Here is a 20,634-nt window from a genome sequence, read left to right on the forward strand (position 1 = left end):
TTATAATGTTGTTTGCTAGCAGAGGGTTTAGCGCTGAATCACAGCTAAAACGCAGCTAGCTGACCAAGGCGTACCTGTTATAAAGCTGCCTGCTAGCTGTTGCTAAAGCGCTGCTCGCTAATACTGCTAGCTGACATGCGTCGTTGTTATAATGCTGCTTGCTAGCTTGACGCCTTGTGGTTTAATGATGTTTGCTAACAGGGCTCAGTGCCAAAGCACTGCTTGCTAATGCTGCTCGCTGACATACATGCTTGTTATAAAGCCTTTTGCTAACAGGGCGCTCAGTGCTAATGCGCCACTCGCTGACGGAGAGCAGAGTGCTGTAGTGGTATCGCAGGCGTCCGCATTGCGGAGCTGCATCCGCAGGGGCTTTTCGTGAGGCTGCACAGCTCCTCTCGGGAGGAGTGCGATATCGGGAACTTCCATCTGCACCAGAATGTAACGGGACGTCCCGTTTCTTGGTTCCCCCAGGATGCTCGTGTCCTTCCAGGCCTCTTTAACAGTGAGGCACTCGGAGTTCTGACCCCATCCCTTAGCTACCGATGCATCTCAGCTAAACGACAGTACAATACTTGTAGGTCTTACTACGTACCTCACCTTGGCAGTATTACATATAGTTTTTATTAGTGAGCTCACCTGCAAGCTTTGCTGTTATGGATTTATTTAATCCCATTAAGTACAATGCATGCCGACCAAACGTCGTGAGTGTCACTGCACCTGTCTTCCCCAGATGCCAGGATGCAGACATCTGTACCACATGTGTGATGTCATCGTTGTGTAACAGACGGTTTCACACATCTCATTGTTTAAATGTCCAGGTGATTATCCTAGAAGAGCCACCAATATTCTAAGAGGTCTGACTTTTGATCAGTAGGGGTAGGACATGCTGTGATAATCTCCCCATGATTTATTTAACTCAAGTTCAGAGACAGGTTGTCCCTTATATATACAGCTGGCAGGCTATAGGACTGAATAAAAGATGCATTAGGACAGGATTGGTTTGTGTATCATTTTAGCAAGGTATCTGTAACAAAGAAACAATGCAGAAAGATACCACTAGATAAGCGACTCCATCCCCCCCCCCCCCGGTGTCACCACCCACCCAATCTCTCATGCAGGGTCCCCACAAAGACATTATTACAAACCTGTGTGTATCTGTGTGTGAGTAAGGATGTGTCTGTCTGTTTGTTCTATTCCACGAGTCCCATGTAGACCTGATGTTTGTGGGTTATCTCCACTGTGCGGTTCCTCCTCTCCCTTCCTGTGCCACTTCTACCAGCACACGGTCTGTCTCAACAAGTTTCGCACTATCTACCACCACTGTTGCCAAGAGACACCGTTCACTAGGACATCGGGGGTGGGCGTGGCCACACTAGCGCCTCCTTACTCAACTGCTCCATTAAAGAATTATTAAAACAGTGCTTTCCTGAATGTTGTTACAAGAAAGCAGTGCCGTTCTTTATTTTTCTCAATTTCAGCATGATTAATTAGCATTAAATATTTTATAACTGGGCAGCAGAACTAATTAGATATCCAATAAGATACCAGCTGGGCTGAAAATATTTTGGTCTAAAAATTTGAATAATGACATGGATTTGTAATATTTTGTACGAAAAAGGCGATATAGATTGTTGTATGTTTTATACACGTTTTATAATTTATGGCAAATGTGCAAATATAATAATGTATTTATACTACATCGAGTTCTGCTATCAGTGAAATCCTAGGAACCTCGTGACAAACGTCGGCGTGAATGCGTGCGTATTCGTACGATCGCCCCGCCCCAATCGGCCTGATTGACAGACTGTCGTGCAATTGAACTTCCCATAGTTGGTGACGTCATCGTAAAATTCTTCCGGGTATATTTATAGAGCCTATTTAAACGGCGCTCTGCTCTGTGCAGTGTGAGCGCTTCCTTAGCGGTGCTGTTGGCGGAGCTCGTGTTAAATTAGTACGGATGTTAAAATGACACGTGGTCGATTCTTTCAGAAATTGCCTTAACTTCTTTTAAAGTCCCGGTTCTCGTTTTTTCCGTTCATGTATTATTTTAATCCATGTCAAAATATATCTACAGTTCAAGATCTGAAGTTATGACCTTTAAACGACACCTTAAATATAAATTTATCCATGGCTCATGATTATGTTTCAAAAGTACCTATTTAACCTGATAACAGTCCATTTTTAACATAGAGAATCAGATTCCGAAAACCCCGAGTCGCCTTCCCCCCAGCTGAGCGTTCCGTGTCATTTCTCATAACGCCTCTGCTAAAATAATTTGGTGAAGCAAGTCTAATAACTGAGCTGGTGCCGTCTGTCAGTCCACACCGTCGGCCGGAGTAATATCACGCCCCTCCCCTTTGGGTCTGGAATAATCTGTAATTTACAGAAGATACAATGGTGCAATAATCCGAAACGATCGGCTAAGGAAAGACCAGGTGGGGAAACCACCAGACAAACTGGGCTGCACTTTGCTTTTGTGGGTAAGTGGTCTCCCGTAACGTCTTTGCCATGTAGCCCGTATTCTCCCCGGTAATGTGCGCTTGGTTGCGCTATGAGCAGGCCGGACGAGGATATTTCAAAAGAAACTAAGTTTCCTTTTTGCTATTTTTTCAGCGGTTTCAGTAATATTTGGTTTACACGACCGATACCGACGCAATACTTTGCGGCTGAAGCGCAAGATGCCGGAATCGTCCAGAAAATAGGACTTTAACAGTTTACAGCATTTTGGGGGACGTCGGACGCGACACGCCGAGAGCAAAAAGGTAAAACTTCTGTACCGTATTTTTGCATCGGTAACTGAATTGCGGACGGCGGTATTTTATTTCTTTGCATTCATGTACAAAAACCCATAATTTTTGTTGGTTTTAAGTGAGTTAGTCGCTTGTAAGAAAATGGAAAAATGTCCCCGACGCAGGCAGGGCTCCCATTGGTCGGCGCGGGGCTGTGAGCCCACGGGGGTCCCCAGGGGTCCCACCTCCCCCATCGGAGAGCGTTTCGCCTTTAAACACCTTTCCGGCCGCTTCGTCCCCGCGGAGCGCTGCGGCTCTTTCGGCTGAGAGACACAGCATCCGATCGGTGTCATGGACGGAAAATGGGGTGTCGGCTTAACGCGTCCGTATTTTCCCCCTTAATGCATGTGGATCTGCTGGCTTTTCGTTACTGATGAAAGGCCACGAGTGCTGGAGGAGGACGAGAATCCAGCTCGTTTTCCCCTAAATATGTGTTAAACAATGTTTGAAGCCTGGCGCCATTGAGTTCATGGTGAACGCTGGATGATGATGATCATGATCATCATGTACCGATGCGGAAAAGGTCTATATTGCCACTAGATCGTCTCCTAAAATCTGGAGATATTCTTATCATTTTTGCCGGTAGCTTTTGTTTCGCTGTCTTTGGCGTCATAGACTGTAATCTATAGTGAAGTCTTCCTAAAATGAAACGGCTGGCCCCGTATCTAGTGGCCGGTGGGTGAAGACGCGTCTACCTTGAAAGTGAATGTAACTCCTTCCTGTCGCATGAAGAGACGAATAGGTACATTTGCTGGTTTAAAATAAGCAATTTACGCGGGACAAATCCGCGGATCATTTCTAAACTCCTCTGGCTGATTTGTGGGTAGGGCCATAAAACACCTTTGCACTAATGGATCCTTTTATTCCCGGCAGGCTACATGACGTCGATTCTGCTGTAATTACGAATCATACTGAAGTTTAGTATTTTTTTTAGTGACTTATCAAACCCAGCTGCAGCCATCTGCGTGTTCCACAGTGCCTGACATACCAGAGTGTCAGTCGTGGCCATAAATCTCAACGCAGAACACTCAGCTCTTAATCTCTAATAAAACATGAATTCATTGCATGCAAATCCAGATATTGTCCAAGGGTACTTGCAGGAACCGCACTGTGAGTCCTGCCAAGGTCGATCTCTGTCCTTTTATCTGTTATCCTCAAAACCTATAATTTACAGTTTTGACGTTTCAATTATTCTAAATTCCAAGTTTAATAAATTAGGTGTAATTCCCAACATCCTGACTACAATCAGCATTTTCTTGTTGAAGAGAATGCACCTTTATTGATGGGTTACACATTTGTCATATATAAATGGTGCTTTGATGGTATGTAACTTTAAAATGTATTTTTTAATATTTGCCCGCTAACCCTAAACCCTTTCAGAATTGGCAATCACAGACATTTTCGCTCTCTGTGGCAGGTTGGCTGACCTGGAAACAGACGATCACATTTGCTCAGGATTTGCTCCTGAAATGGTTCAGAAAACTGAGGTTTTTTTTTTGTTTGTTTGTTTGTTTGTTTTGTTTTTGCCAGCACGGTTCAGTGTGCTAATCCAATCTCACGGCGGCCAGAATTGACTGAGAGGTGTTACTGTATGGAGGTAGTAAGTTAGACTTAGGGGAGGTGCTGACGTCTTATTAAACTGGGGGTTTCCACATCGTAGCTGTGCCTGGGGCTTACGTGGATTAAGGCCCAAATGTCTTCTTTTGCCGTCGCCATGTTATGACGTGTGATAGTTTTTAGGGTACGCCCCGGATGCCCTTTGACCCTAAAACTTCCTCCCAGATGTGGTAGTCAGCTTACTGCACTCGCTGTAATTCCTTTCTCCGAGTCTCTTGGTGGTGATCGCGCGGCACTGTTTCGGGGAGAGAGGACCAGTCGGGCGGGTTTCTCGGTCGCACGGCGCATGCTTCAGTGGAAGGCGTATTCCCAGCGGGGCGGGTGGTGGCTCTGGAGATCCCGGTGGTTCCTGGCTGCTCTTCTGCCTGTGCTGATGCATATTTCCCATTCCAGGTGAGCCATGACGGAGTACAAGCTGGTGGTTGTGGGGGCTGGTGGCGTGGGGAAGAGCGCCCTCACCATCCAGCTTATCCAGAACCACTTCGTGGACGAGTACGACCCCACCATCGAGGTATGCGTGCCTGAGATGCAGACCTTGCATTCAGCTGAATGGGCTGGGTGGTCTGTGGCTCAGTGGATTAAGCTTCTTACTGCCATCGGAAGGTCACGGGCTCGAATCCCATCCCTCTGTGTGTATGTGTGTATCTCTAAGTTGATGGGAACACAAAAGAATTAAAATGTTCTCAAGTTAACCATATGGGCAGGGCAACCCCCCCATACCCCCCCATACCCCCCCGCATCCTATTCATGAATGTCCTTTAGCAAGTAATGCAATTTAATATGTAATGTATTGAATATGATTGTATATTTTTCTTTCAATATGGAACTCACTGAAAAGCCTGGAACATTTTCCCTGCTTTGATGCATTTTCGAATTCTGTGAGCCACCAATCAGCTTTGTTCCTTTCTGAGGTGACGTCATGTGAGCTGTTGCTCATGGGTACTTAATACTCTTAATCCAGCCCTGTATCATTTCCCCATGGAGACAGCAAGCAGTTAATCTGAGAGTCAAACTCCAGGCCAGTGAAGGTTCTGGTGGCTTCTGTGCGTGCAGCTCATTGTCTCCGTTCCCCCCTCCCCCCACTCACAGGACTCCTACAGGAAGCAGGTGGTGATTGACGGGGAGACATGCCTATTGGACATCCTGGACACGGCAGGTCAGGAGGAGTATAGCGCCATGCGAGACCAGTACATGAGGACTGGGGAGGGCTTCCTCTGTGTCTTCGCCATCAACAACAGCAAGTCCTTCGAGGACATTCACAACTACAGGTACCAGCAGGCCGCTTGTGGCATACGCATCGGACGAGCTGGGGGCGACATTGAGCATTGATGGTATCTAAACCAGGCCTTAAATGTATTAACTCCCCTACAGAGAGCAAATCAAGAGGGTGAAGGATTCTGAGGACGTCCCCATGGTGTTGGTGGGCAACAAGTGTGACCTTCCATCGCGGACGGTGGACACCAAGCAGGCCCAAGACCTGGCCAGAAACTACGGCATCCCCTTCATAGAGACGTCGGCCAAAACCAGACAGGTGGGAACACCAACCACCCAGGACTGGGGTGGGTCACGTTGTGGGGGGGGGGGGGTGTCTGGGCAGTGCGGAGGGGAAGACTCACTGAGTCTGGTAGCGTTGAAGTTCAGGAGTAGAATGGCGCAGTGAGTTGGCACAGTGGAGACTTGCGCCAGGTCTGTGTTGTTGCTGTGGTATGCCTGGAATCTGCAGTCTACATTTACCATCAGGTTTGGCGTTAGCATGGGAATGCCCCCCCTTCCGCCCTCCTACAAGGTGTTAAGCGTTTTCTTTATTCACTTCATGCTCTTGTAGGTATTTGACGATATTCTCAGGTTTTGGTCAATAAGCGGTACAGACTAAATATAATTACAAACCAAAATGGTGCCTCTTCTGTCGGTCTGTGTTAGCTGTCGGTCTGTGTTAGCTGTCGGTCTGTGTTAGCTGTCGGTCTGTGTTAGCTGTCGGTCTGTGTTAGCTGTCGGTCTGTGTTAGCTGTCGGTCTGTGTTAGCTGTCGGCTTTACCGTCACAGCAGTGAAATAATCGTCAGCTCGGCTGGGTTGCCCGTACCTTCCTGGCAATGATGTGCTTTCCTTGTCGTTGAGAAGGTTTTGTCATTAAAGTATCCCAGACACGTTCTTTAAGGAATGATTTTGAGGACACCAGCTGCACTTGATGTGCAGGTTTAGCAACAAATACTCACTGGTCTTGGGTGGGGTGGGGTGGGGGGGGGGGCGGGGTGTGGTTCTGGCTTGTATGTGAATTCCTTTCCCTCAGCATTTTACAGAAAGCGTGCCGTTGTTTCCCGTCTCGGTGGGCTGACGGTGAGGAGCTCAGGCAATAAGGAGGCGTCCGCTTCCTCGGGGAATGTGGAATGTGCAGGGCGTACTGTAACCTTCGGGCTGTTTATGTTTGCCTGTGCGTCCATCAGGGAAAACGCAGCATTATCTGACATGTAACACACTGGCAGCAATGTGCGTAAATACCCGAGTGGATTTACAGGGCAACTGCGCTTTACCACAAGAAAACTTTCTAGGTTGTATTACACATGTGTAATAATGATAAAAATGACTGACTTGGGTGTATTATGTTACTTAGTAGCGACGTGTGATGAATTTGCATAGCTGAAGTCTCACAAAGGCACTACTCCCTGTTGCTTGTGTGTACGGAGGAGGATGGTTCTAGAATCTTGGGTTCAGTTAAATCCACGGAGCCATAAACATGACAGTGGCACAGAAGGGATCCCAAGATCCAAGGAGTTTCAGCGGATTTGGGGAAGATGGGGGTGGGGGGGGGCACTGGAGCCCCCTCCTAAATGGTGTCTGCCGGAATGTACTGCGGGATCGTATGTAAACACGTGTTGTGTGATGCCCCCTGCCAGGGCGTGGACGACGCCTTCTACACACTAGTGAGAGAGATCCGGAAGCACAAGGAGAAGATGAGCAAGGAGGGGAAGAAGAAGAAGAAGAGATCAAAGGCCAAGTGCACGCTCCTGTGAATGAGGAGACGGCGGGTGCCGAGGGAGAGCGCCTCGTCCTGCAGGGCGGCCTGCCTTCCTGCCTGCGGGGCGGCCTGCCTTCCTGCCTGCGGGGCGGCCTGCCTGACTGACTGACTGACAGCTGTGTGTCTCTCTGCTTTATACTAAACTATAAGCCACTATGGAAATTAACCCCACCCCACGCCCCCACCACTCATTGCATCCCCCTCAGCGGTGTCACTCCATGCAGGGGACTGACCCCCCACCCCCAGGTTTGGGTGGTTTTGGTGGGGGGTGTGACCTATCTCCCCAGCCTCAAATGCAATGCAACTTTATCCATAGGAGGCTGGATGTGGTGTAAGCATCACACTGCAAGACTGATAAAAGGGGAAAAAACAAGTTACTGATACTCAAAGGCTTGTTTTTAAAGTCGAATGATTAAGTTCTCATTTTTTTAAATAGTTTTTAATGATGGCAGCATCTGTGCTTTTTAAAGCAAGGTGCCAAAGAGCACATGAGGTCAAAATGCTGGGGATGTTAAGGAGAGCTCCCACTAGTGCTGGGGATGTTAAGGAGAGCTCCCACTAGTGCTGGGGATGTTAAGGAGAGCTCCCACTAGTGCTGGTGATGTTAAGGAGAGCTCCCACTAGTGCTGGGGATGTTAAGGAGAGCTCCCACTAGTGCTGGGGATGTTAAGGAGAGCTCCCACTAGTGCTGGGGATGTTAAGGAGAGCTCCCACTAGTGCTGGGGATGTTAAGGAGAGCTCCCACTAGTGCTGGACGTCCTTTATGCAGTCTAGTAGGAAGTGTGTGTATGCTCCAATCTTAATGGGATACAAAAAAGTAGTTTTCTCTCCTCTACTTAATGGTGTAGTTAAGGGTTTAGTTTTTTAGGCTGTCCTAATGTACTATTCTTAGTGTAGGATGGGGATGCAAGATGAGCCCCTTCCATTCTGTGTGATGTGACTCCTGTTTCAGACCTGATCCGTTTGGGCCAAGGAACCAGGGTTAGCTGCTTTTAAGGAGATATGAATAGCAGCTGATGGGGTTTGGGCTGTGAGGTTTTGCTGGTGACAGGCCAGTCTGTGAAATTGAATTTCCCGCAGAAAATGGTTTGGCCACAAGGGGGCATAAGTGATCTCGCTCATGTCCCCCAATTTTCTCATTGTATCTCTGTTGTATCTCTGTCACCCCTCAGATCCCCCAAGCCCACTTCTAACAGCTATTAAATATTTGTAAATTGACCCCACCCCACCACACCTGTTTCTTTTTGTCCTCTGGGACAAAGACGTCCCTGGCAGTCCATGATAAGATGTCCATGTATCCTGGGCCAGTTTGTGTTCCTGTCGAGGAGCCACCTCTGATTGTGGCATCAGTTCGGCCTCTAATCAAATGATGCTCAAATTGCTGTCAGTAAACATGCCAATAATCTTTAGTAGTTTTTAATTAACTGTAGCTTCCAACAGCTTTTGATTGTTTTGCAAAGTTTTCAGAAACTTTGTAACATGACGGGAGCTACTATCCTCTTGTGCCAGGTTTAAAATCAAATCTCGAATCGGATTGGGAAATCTCTGTTGTGTCTCCTGTTGTTTTTAATATCATTCCATCTTTCAGCGTCTTCGTTTTTGCATTAATGTGTATGAATTATATATGCAATACATGAATCTCATGTTTTAAACACTGTTCAGAAAATATTTAAGATTTTTTTTTGTGCCAAGTACTAATAAGATTTCATAAATACAACAATGAATTGGAATATGTCCGATAACAACTGTATGGATCTAATTGGAAAGATGCATTTCCTCTGCTTTTCATTTAAATGAGTACTTCTGTGTCCCATTTTTCATTTTCCCTGTATGAGTCTGCAGATTGTGTGTTTGGATCGTGTGCAGAAAATGACCACTGTTTAACTAGTCTTGCAAGAGGCCGTGCTGTGTGATGGGATCAGATTAGTCACTATATTTTTGTCAAATTTCATCAGTACTATTTAATGTATAATAAAAAGAAAATCTGTTAACCTTTCTCTATCTTTGGCGTTGATTAATTTTTTTTGTGACAGGTGTGAGTTGCAGTGCATATTCCTATAGGGGGTGCTGTTACCTCAGTCTTCTGAGTGTTTCATACGAAGCTTACTTCTCTAGGGGACGCTGTTAAGAGATGTGGGCAATTTAGGTTTCTTTTTCTGGAGCAGCAGTGTTTAATTCGGTCTACGTTAACACTGAGGTTTCAGTAAAGTAAAAAAAAACAGCATTATCTGTGTAAAAATTCTGTGATACCTCGCATATGGCAGCTTGCGCAAGATCGTGTAACATGAGGTTTGGTATTTTTAAGGTTATTTCTGAATTGTCCAGCGGTGGTTCCTGTTTCCTGCAGTGCGGAATGTGAGCTTTCACCCTGAGATATGGTTTCAGGAATAAACTCCAGATTCTGTAGGAGGAGATGAGCCATTAACTGTTCCTGGGAATGATATCCGTGCAAAACCTGTATAAATGCGCCATCAATTCTAAACCTATGTTTTTAAAAAAGAATCCTGTCTCGTGAGAGGGGTGGCTTGCTGGCTTGGGGGCCACCGCTGATGACAGCTCCAGGGCTGGGGGCTCTCGTGTTCTCCATGTGCTGTGTTGGCTTCCCGCAGCTGGACTCCGCACTGTCCGCTGCCTGAGATAGGCGCCAGATGAATGGATATATACGAGATGCTGTGCGGTTCCCAGAATCAAACCCAGCCCTGTCTTTCTGTTAACTGCCTGATCTCAGACTTCAAAACTTTGTTTGATCATAGTGGCGCTGAATGTTTTTTTTTTTTTTTTTTAAATTTCAAAATTAAGTTTAACTTCTATGATTTGACATACACTGTTAAGCTTCAGCTATTTAGAGTGGCTGAAAATGAGATGGAGAGTGTGATCTGTACAGTGTCCTCAGGATGCTGTACTCCATGCGAATTTCACCCCTTTTAAAATTAATTGGCGTGTTTGTCATAAATCCGTCATTCTTCGCGAGAAGCCTATTCGTAGCTTCCTGCTAAAAACTCAGAAGTGTCCCCATGTCTGTCCTGCCACTGACGCCATCTGGCAGAGCGACTGTAATTTCCAGCATGCATTTTAATCGTGGCCTTTAATTCAGCCCCTTCATTGTCCAAAGCCAGCGGTGTCGGCTACCGCCCGGCTGGCACCGTGGGGGAGTCACATGACATCCCCTCTCAGTCCCGGGGACCGGCCGGCTCTTTGGTCGTTGCCCTCTTTTTGGTGATACCTTATCCGCAATGTGTCACAGGTGTATATATTCACCCCGAGGTACCTGCGTTAATGACACTCAAGTATAACGTTACGTTACATTGTCATCTGCCAGACACTGAGAGCCTTTGGAAACGCCAGTACGGAGTCTGGGTGTACTTTCCGTCTCTCCGCGGCTCGGCCATGTGAGCTATCTGTGGGATTTAGCAACTGCGATACCTGCTGTGTCGAGAGAGGATACAACAGCACCCAGACCAGTCTATAATCTGTATTTTTAAAGGAAACTGTCAACAAACTCTTACTCTTATTAGCGATGGTTTTGTTAAGCGCTTGAATGAAAACTGTGAAATGCATCGTTTTTTTTACCCCTCTCCGATCGGGAATGTTTGTAAACTGGGGATGAATGAGTTTCGCGGCGTGAGTCTGCCGGCTTTGTGTGGGCTCTCCGCGTTCCGTCGCCGAGGCGGATGCTTTGAAGCAGAGCCTGTTGCCATGGCGACCCGCGTTCCCGCAGTAGCGCCCAGACCGAGCGGCGATCCTCCCGCATCTTACCTGGCTGCGAGTTACACAATCGTCGCTTCGCTGACGTCTCGGCGTCATTAGCCAGCTGTTCGGCAGCGGACCCGCGTGTGTGCTCCACGGGGGTGGTTTTAGAAACCTCTCCTTGATCACCCCCAGATCTTCAATATATTTATTTCTATCCTACCGCCTGTTAAGATGAACAGATAATCTCGAAGCTTCTAATTGACTGAGTCAGGTGTCATGGGGGTGAACTGACAGATTTCCAGAATGGTTCATACTTGAGAAGTTTTGGAAGCATTGGTCTGCAATAATGTGGGATTTCCAGTATTTTTCTATTGCCAGGTCCATCATGATTGTGCTAGCTAATAAAAATTGGGCAGATGGTACTGTGAAACTTGAGACCAATGATTGCTAGTTTAAGGAGGAGCTCTGTCTCAATATCCTCCGGCAAGATGCTTGGCATGAATTCTTCCTGTTATTAGAAAGATTGAAATTTTTATTAAAAATCGTACATTCTTTAGAAGCGCTGGGTGGAATGGTGGCTCTGAGGTTAGGGATCTGTGCCGGCAATTGGAAGGTTGTTGGCTCGAAGCCCCCTACTCCGTTCGGCCCTTCACCTCCAATTGCTTTGTCCTGGGAACATCCAGCCCTGTAAGGAGGTCCTCCAACTTATAGGGAAATCTGGAGGTTGGTGGCAGGATTGGCACTCCAGCCATCAGAAAATCTCACACTGGTCCATTCGGACGCTGAGGTATCACCTGCCACATGACTGCACTCAGGTTCTCATCCCTGAGGTGGTTTGTGTGGTGGGTGTGTCAATGTGCTGTAATCAGTGTGCACTGATTAACCCCTGCTGTGGTTCCCTCTTTCCAGCAGGGGGCAGTGCTCAGACTGTTCTGCACTGCTGGAGTGATTTGCCCAAGGCCCTTTAATATAATCCCAATGACTCAGCCCTGGAAAGCATCGCTTCACTTGTTCTCCATTACTATGGTAAAGCTATGATTAGTTGAGTTATTTATGACTTAGTCATAGTCTAAGAATTGGTTTAGTCATAAACCTAATGGCACAGTCCCTTCAAAACCCAAGAAGGAAGACAATTAGACTTGACTCAGCCCTTTTTGGACCTCACATCATAGCGGACGTTATTAATGGTCTTGCAGCCAACCTGATCTCAATGACTGGACTGAGATCCAGCAAGTTGGTGTCACACGTTAGTATGTAGCAGGTACACTCCAGGGTGTCTGTCTTAGAGTCGTCCTTCATTTATTGGTAGCATAGAGAAAAACAGCCTCCCCCTCACAGAATATGACTCCATCTCTGGAGTTTCACCTCACCATGGAGGTTCTGAACACCACTGTAGTACAGGAGACTGCTGATGCTGTTTCTTATCTACTGTATTTTGCACTATACTTATTAAGACACTCTGAAGAATGAATATTTTGCCTGGTGAGATATCTTGCCAAAGAAGTGGGTGCCTCTGGACGATGAACAAGTTTGCGGCTCTGCTCTTTGTTCTAATGAGGCTGCAGGTGTACATTTGGGAAAACAACACAGAAAGAAACACACCTAGCCAAGAAGTGCCATTTCTTAAATAGCTGCCACTGGCCCTGTTGATTGGTATTAAACAAAGAATTGTAACTATGGTAACTGAAAACACTCGTGTTTGGACTGTCTGCGGAGCTTCAAGCAGACGTATTTGCTGAACCTTGACTTTGTATATGCAAACTGCTCTCAGATCCAAGACTAATGAAGGCTGAAGCTACAGTTTTCTTATCTTGGGTAGCAGCTACAGGGAACCCTAGTTTATATCGACTTTGGTCAAGTAAAACATCCCCTCATGCCAACCAATCAGTGTCAGGCACCATACACACGCATCAATCACCTTCAAGCATTTCAACACACCTCCACATACCAGCCGACATCAGACAGAGTACTCGCACAAGCATCAATCACTGCCCAGGCAATGCACGATTCACGTACCAGAGCCACTGTGGAAAATCTTTTTTGAGTGTTTATATTTTTCTAGAGAATTTCCATTCATTTAAAATATATCATGAATGACTTAAATTTTCAAGTACCTGACTGAGTGCAGTGACTTGCAGGGCGATCGGCATCACCGGTCTGTAGGACTTCAATGCTCAATATTATCTGTGTTTAGTGAGATGCCAAGCCATTGTCGCTGTAGTCGTATAATGCAATTTTACAAAGTTTTCACAGGCTTGGTTTTAGCATACACAAATCGGGCATGTTTATTCTAGCTTATAATGGGGGAGGGGGGGGGGTGCAAAAGTAAATATATCTCTGAAATGAAATGACATCTGGTTCTTGCCTCATGAAGGCATGTTGATGGATTGTCATGAACCAGCACAGAAAGCATGAGAATTTTAATCCGCTTGATACCAGGTCTGCTCACGATTCATACAAGTGGGGGGAGCAGAAGCTAATTAATCAGCCATTCGTATAATAATATTAAATCACTCCGAAAACACATTTTCAGCAATGCATTTACATTTTATTTTGTATATTTGCTTTAAAATTTAAGTACACTTTTGTAAATAATGGATTAATAGTGTTTATATTGGTAGGTCATGCCATTGGTACTCTGTGATTATCCATCCATCCATCCATCCATTCTCTACCGCTTATCCAGGGCTGGGTCATGGGGAGAGCAGTCTAAGCAGGGATGCCCAGACCTCCATCTCCTCAGCCACCTCCTCCAGCTCCACCAGGGGGATACCAAGGTGCTCCCAGGCCAGCCAAGAGATATAATCTCTCCAGCATGTCCTGGGTCTGCCCCGGGGCCTCCTCCTGGTTGGACATGCCTGAGATTTCCTCCCCAAGGAGCAGTCCTGGAAGCATCCTTGATAGATGCCCGAACCACCTCCACTGGCTCCTTTCGATGCGGAGGAGCAGCGGCTCTCCTTTGAGCTCCTCCCGAATGTCTGAGCTCCTCACCCTCTCTAAGGCTGAGCCCAGACACCCTGCGGAGGAAACTCATTTCTGCCGCTTGTATCTATGATCTCATGCTCATAGGAGAGGGAAGGAACGTAACTCGACTGGTAAATCGAAAGCTTCGCCTTCCAGCTCATCTCCCTCTTTACCACGACAGAACGGTACACCGTCCCCATTACTGCCCACGCTGCGCCAATCCGTCTGTCCATCTCCTGCTCCCTTCTGAGGTACTTCAACTCCTCTGCTTGAGGCAGTAACTCATCCACCACCAGGAGAGGGCGATCCACCCTTTTCCGGTTGAGAACCATGACCTCAGACTTGGAGGTGCTGATCCTCATCCTGGCCGCCTCACACTCACCTGCAAACCGCCCCAGTGTAGGCTACAGGTCACAGCCCAGTGCAGGCTACAGGTCACAGCCCAGTGCAGGACCACATCATCTGCAAAAAGCCACAATCCTGAAGTTACCGAACTGGACACCCTTCCACCCCTTGGCTACACCTAGAAATTCTGACCATGAAAATTATTAACAGAATCGGTATCAAAGGGCAGCCCTGCAGTCACAGGGAACGATTCTGACTTGCTGCTGACGATGTGAACAAAACTCTCACTCTGGTTATACAGGGACCTTATGGCCTGTAACAAAGGACCCCATACTCCATACTCCTGAAGCCCCTCTCCCCACTGGACCCCCCAATGGAGATGATTGTATGTCTTTTCGAAGTCCACAAAGCGCACGGAGACTGGCTGGGTAAACTCCCATAAACCCTCCAGAATTCTTGTGAGAGTGAAGAGATGTTCTAGTGTTTCACTACCAGGGTAGAATCTGCACTGATGACATCGACCCCTCCGTGAGTCACCACATTACTATGCTGGGGGGGTTTGTGACCTCTGTGATCCTAGGAGCTATGTTGTCAGGCTCAGTTGACCCTGCTAGGGTCTCCCACGGCAAATTGGTCCTAGATGAGTGGGCAGACAAAGTGAGAATCGCACAGACCCCTATGATGGACAGTAAGGACGGTGTGACCCCGCCCAGATTGGGGAGTCTGGGGTCCCGCCCTGGAGCCAGGCCTGTTGGGGGGGGGTGGGCTCGTAGGCGAATGTCTGGTGACCAGGTGTCTGCCCATGGGGTCCAGCTGGGCGTAGCCTGAAGAGATAATATGGATCCGCCGTCCTGTGGGGCTGCCACCTGCAGGGGGGGCCGTGGGGCTCAGGTGCAGCGTAGCTTGGATAGCAGTCGAAGGCAGGGCCTCTGCGGACCGATCGTCGGCAACCAAATCTGGCTCTAGGATGTCGTGATTAGTGAGTAATTAAACGAAAATAACCGAGAAGGAATGTTGCCACTTTTCCCCCTGGCAGAGAATTGGTTTTCATGATGTATGGTACACCGCGCCAGTATCAGACAGCACCGCGCCAGTATCGGACCGCGATGGTAGCTGGGAGTCCAGCTGCCTTTGAGGGTGGCAGAGAGAACGGCGTAAAAAGCTGCTGCTTAAGTGCAGAACAACTCTTCAATTAATTAGTGCGATCGTTTCTTACGAGACACTTTATAGAAGGTATATGCCAGCTGTAGGTGTCTGCATTTCCTGTTTACACGTGGTCTCCTGTAAACAAGGCGTCTCCTCTTTAGAAATATGAACCGTGTCTATGGGGCCTTGAGGAGTCGATGGTCATTATTAATCCCATGGCAGAGTTTTCGTTGCAGGACGGTGGGGATGTAGGTACGACGGTGGCGTTCAAACGTGGGCTCAGATACCCAAAAGCAACTCAGCTTCTACACCTACACGATTAATGCTTCACCACATCTGCCTAACCATTTTAAATCGATGCATTACAATTAAGCAGCTTTTCTTCTGCTGACCTGAGAAATGTGCATGTCCCACAATCCCTTCTGAGACCAGGTTTGACCTTCTGTGGTTTGAACACTGGTCAGTCAGAGTCTGGGGGTCTGTGTGCTGTTGTTCATGCCTGATGGGTACAGTGAGATTTATCTGCCTGGTTAACGTGTGTGTGAGATATTCACAGTAAGTGTGGGTTGTGTGTTGCTTTTTACGGCTGCATTCGGTAAGACTCCTTCTATACCCTGCTCATGTATTTGGGGGTGGGACACTGACCTCACTTCCAGGGTCGTGGGTTCAGTTTCTGTCACTTCTCCAATTTTTGATGTGTTTTTCCTCCTGTAGTTTATGCAGACAGGTAAGCTGGTGTCTTTCAATTGCTCATGTGTGTCCTGTAATGGGCTGACATTCCCTCTATGGCGTGCTCTACCCTGTGCCATCTATCCATGTTCTGTAGCCGCTCATCCTATTCGGGATCACGGGGGGGGGGCGGAGCCTGTCCCAGAGGCTACAGGCGCAAGCCAGGGAAGAAGCATCAGATCATGAGACTCACACGCCACCTAGAGGCGATTTGCTAACACCAGTTGACCTCAGAATGTATTTTGGACTGTGGGGGGAAACCGGACATGAACATGCCAACTGCACATACGTGGAGCCCCAACGGAGATTTGATCCCAGGTCCCAGAAATGTGATGTAACAGTGCACTATATATGTATGTATACATGTGGATATAAGTTCATATGTGTATGTAATTTAATATAAAGCTGATTTACAGCTGTGCCCGTGAATGTAATTTATTTAAAGTTATGCCAAACTGGTGTTTTCTCTTATGCTGTGTCCCAGTCCCCAGAATCTTGTACAAACTCATGAGATCCCAGTGGAAAGTTTTAACACATTTTGTAGGAAACAAAGTTTAAAAGATGCGTTCGGCGCCTCCGGAATCCTCTGATGGGACACGTGGGAATGTGGAGGATTGGAGGCGTTGGGGTTTGTATCAAGGTGGGGCCTGTTTGATCTGCGGCTCCCTCTGCTGTCTGCTGTTGTCCCTGCGTGTTGGTAGAGAGGCACTGAAATGCCTGTGGATATCGGCCACTTACCGGACCGCTGCAGTAGATCCGCAGCATGAGGACCTGGTTCAGAAACACTATCACATAGACTGTGATGGTCACCGGCCTTGACCCAGGGCTGTGTCCTCACCGCCCCCCCCCCCCCCCCCGTCCTCTGTGTCCATACGTCCCCCTCATTTCTTTCTGCCTATCACACACGTGTACACGCACACACACACACACACACACACACACACACACACACACGCACGCGTGTGCACATACCTATCCTTATGGGGGCCGCTCATTCACTTCTATGGGAAAAATGCTAACGCTAACTATGACAACCTTAACCCCCACCCTGCCCTAACCATAACCATAATTAACTAAACAAAATACAAGAGTTTTTGCATTTTTAGTTTTTTCATAGCAGTCACCGATTTTTATAAAATAGAGTTTTCCCTTATGGGGACCAGGAAACCGGTCCCCATAAGGGAAAAAAATGGATGTTTATCACGTTATGGGGACATTGTATCCCCATAAGGATAGGTAAACCCGCTCGCACACACACACACACACACACACACAGCCTCAGGGCTACATTCTCCATCTCTGTCTGTCTGCCGGCTCTGCCCCCCCCTACCCCCCACCCCCCACCCCCATATCCTTGCTGCTGAAAACAGCTTAATTCATCTGATCTTCTGAAGGACACAGACGGGGCTTTGATGTTCTGCCACTGGGCTGCTCTGAAAGCTGACGGCCGCCCCAGACGCGCCTCGCTCGCTCGTACTGGGATGATGAAATCTGGACCCCCTGGAGCGCCTGGGGCTTGTGCCCGTCCTGACCACCATCTTCTGTCTCATACTGGGAGGAGATGAGAGTGGCTGTTTCCCGTATGTCTTTTGGGATCTGACATACAGGGAATATGGCCGAATGGGTAAAATTTAGATAAGTTATGAAAGTGCGTTTCTTATTTTGCATTGTAATGAAAACACACCTTCGATTCATCGATTGATCCTTCGTCCATCCATCCATCCATCCCTCCATCCCAAGCTGCTTTTCCAGTGCAGTGCACCATACAAGGGTCCTCCTCAGCTGGATGGGAAAGGCATCTTCCAACACTGTTAATTTCATCTTTTAAATATTCAATAACAATCCATTGTTTTCATTTTGTTTGCCGTGGTTTTTAAGCTGTTGTCCGTTTACACACCTGTGCGTTCCTGTTAATCATGGATCTGTGTGGCGTCTCGATGGTCTTGGTGCATCAATGGGTTCTAGCAGGACTTCAGCAGCAGTGAGTTATACATCCCTGTCATTATCAGTGTCATTCAAACAGCCTCCTTTAGTCTTTCTGAAGCGTATCAGTGGTTCCTGTAAGAACAGTATTTTGCTGGAGAGTTTGCTTTTCCAATCTCAGCAATAACCCAGAGTTCACTTGATTGACTTGACGGTGGCCTCATTGTAGCACCCCATAATCTGAACAGGGCGGCCGCTAAGATCGTCTTCCAGCAGAGATGTGGTCGTGGAGGACCAGCTCCAGCGGTCCTCTCAGCTCCTCCATGGGTGAGGACCACATGCTCTGCAGAACTTCCCCACCAGACTGTCCATCTGCAGAAGAAGATGAGAGCCTCGCGTTCTCCCTCAGGCTGAGATGCCCAGGCCAGATCTGGGACAGGATCCAACCGAGAGACGGACAGACAGAAAAATAAACAGCCGGGCAGAGGGGCAAACAAACAAACAGGGAGACGGCAGCCATATGCGCTGGGAAGCGGGGGAAGGCCGTGGAGCGCCCCCCCCCCCCCAGCAGCCTGCTGGCCGTGATGGGCTGTTTATTGCAGGTCATGCTTGGGGGATGTGGGAGCCAGATGGACTTGCATGAATTATGGAAATGTGCAAAGATTAATTAAAGGTGGCACACCTCTCTTCGCGGGCCTCGATCGGCCCGGGGACCCTGGAGGCCTATGATTGCTGCTGGGATACGGCAGAGGGATGGGGGCCTCGTCACCATGGCAATTAGTAGGACTAGGACTAAGGACTAGCCCGATTGAGGTCAGGGGTGGGGGTCATGCCAGGGTCCTTTACTCGCTCTGCAGGTCCTGTTAAGTCACCGATTCAAGACAGGATCTGCTCTTGTCAATGGCAAACATTTGTGGCATACAGCAGTGATCTTGGTTGTCTCTCTGGTTGGATCATTGGTGTCTCTCAGGAAATCGTTCAGTTTAGATTATCTTCCCATTCTTTTCCCATTTTTTCCCTGTTGTCCTGGTATTCTGAAGATGTCACTGGATATTCTATTTCTCTGTGGCCACGGAGCCGTCACCCTCATCTGTGATGTTTCCTGGGAGAATCCGAACTGGATCAGCCTTGCTTGTTTACGCTCTTGATGCATGTTGTCATTCCATGGTTGTTTCCTTAGGTCCCGCCCCGGTCCTGGTACGCTGTCTGTGAGTGCGCCCCGCCCATGGCGCTGGGACGGACCGGCTCATTAGCAGACGGGGGAGGGAAGCGGGCAGGTGCTGATTTTCACAAGTGTCCTACCTGTGTGTGCAAGCAGCAGGGAGCGGGGCAGGCAGTGGAGGGGGCGGGGCAGGCAGTGAAGGGGCGGGGCAGGCAGTGGAGGGGGCGAGGCATGCAGTGATGAGGCGGAGCATGCAGTGGAGCGGGCAGGACTTGGTAGGCCAGGGGAAAAGGACATGGAAGGAGGATGCACAGCCTCAAGCAGGCTGGGAGAGGCTGTCTGTTGGACATTTAATATGGCTCCCCTCAGTAACAGCATGCGGCACTGCCCTGGCGGTTGTGTCAGGGACATTGATTACCTCCAGCAAAAGCAGATTGGGCTGCACAGGTGGATGGGCGCAGCGCCGGAGCTCCTGATTGGCTGACGAGGGCCACGCTGCTTCTCTGCTGAGTTCTGACGTCCCTTCAGGTTGCAGCCAGCTCCGCTAATCCTCCCTCATCCTTCCCTCTCAAAGAAAACAAACAGCAGGCTGGAGGCGGCGTGCTGGAAAGGCAGCCTCCGGGCGGGCGGGGATGGCACACGCATTACCCCCTGTCTTTTCGGGACGCCGTGTGTATGCTGCTCAGTTATCTGTCTGCAAATTGTGAAATAATTAGCGGTGAAATAAATGCCAGTTGTCATCTATCAATTAAAAAAAGGCATTGAAATGTAACTGCTTACTGTTACTAGGTCAGCAATCGGTAGTTAGTAACAGTGGATGAATCAGGACATACCCCCCCCCCCTCCCCACCCTCCCCCTGGAGACGCCTGGGGGGGTGTGAAGGGATGCAGCTTTGAAAGGCGAGCGATGGACATGAGGATGCACCATACAATGGAAATGGACGGGGGAGCGGGGGAGCCCGCAGCACAACCAATTAAAGTGGAATTTTAAAAGAATAACAGAGGCTGGATCTGATATTTATTAAATGTCAGATTTATTTTTGTTTAGTTTCTTTTTTCCACCCTGATTTTTTTTCCCTTGGCTTTTTGGCCATCTGCTATGATGATGCGCCCCCAAGTGGTCGATGTCAGGCCCCACAGACGACCGCCACAGGTCCAAGAACTCTGTGAGGCTCTGCACACCCCCCCCCCCCCCCCCCCCCCCCCCCACTGCTCATCTTAATGGATTAGTCCACACCTGCTCCCACTGTAAGAC

General features: G+C 48.2%; 1 protein-coding gene across 1 annotated transcript; it reads left to right on the forward strand.

The window, feature by feature from the left end:
* The first annotated feature begins 1,897 nt into the window (after positions 1-1,897).
* LOC111842404 (GTPase KRas-like) lies at positions 1,898-9,416 on the forward strand. The gene is made up of 6 exons (XM_023808975.2): positions 1,898-2,480; positions 2,614-2,762; positions 4,800-4,917; positions 5,496-5,674; positions 5,778-5,937; positions 7,299-9,416. The coding sequence occupies exons 3-6, from the start codon at positions 4,807-4,809 to the stop codon at positions 7,413-7,415; spliced, it is 567 nt and encodes a 188-aa protein (XP_023664743.1). The 5' UTR covers positions 1,898-2,480; positions 2,614-2,762; positions 4,800-4,806; the 3' UTR covers positions 7,416-9,416.
* The last annotated feature ends 11,218 nt before the right edge of the window (positions 9,417-20,634 follow it).

Source organism: Paramormyrops kingsleyae, chromosome 1 (genome assembly GCF_048594095.1).
Source record: "Paramormyrops kingsleyae isolate MSU_618 chromosome 1, PKINGS_0.4, whole genome shotgun sequence".
NCBI classification, from domain to species: domain Eukaryota; kingdom Metazoa; phylum Chordata; class Actinopteri; order Osteoglossiformes; family Mormyridae; genus Paramormyrops; species Paramormyrops kingsleyae.

Excerpts from the sequence above, each read along its gene's own strand:
- LOC111842404 (XM_023808975.2), top strand. The coding sequence starts at position 4,807 with ATGACGGAGTACAAGCTGGTGGTTGTGGGGGCTGGTGGCGTGGGGAAG. Across the intron at positions 4,918-5,495 it reads AGTACGACCCCACCATCGAG|GACTCCTACAGGAAGCAGGT; the intron begins GTATGCGTGCCT and ends CCCCACTCACAG. Across the intron at positions 5,675-5,777 it reads GAGGACATTCACAACTACAG|AGAGCAAATCAAGAGGGTGA; the intron begins GTACCAGCAGGC and ends ACTCCCCTACAG.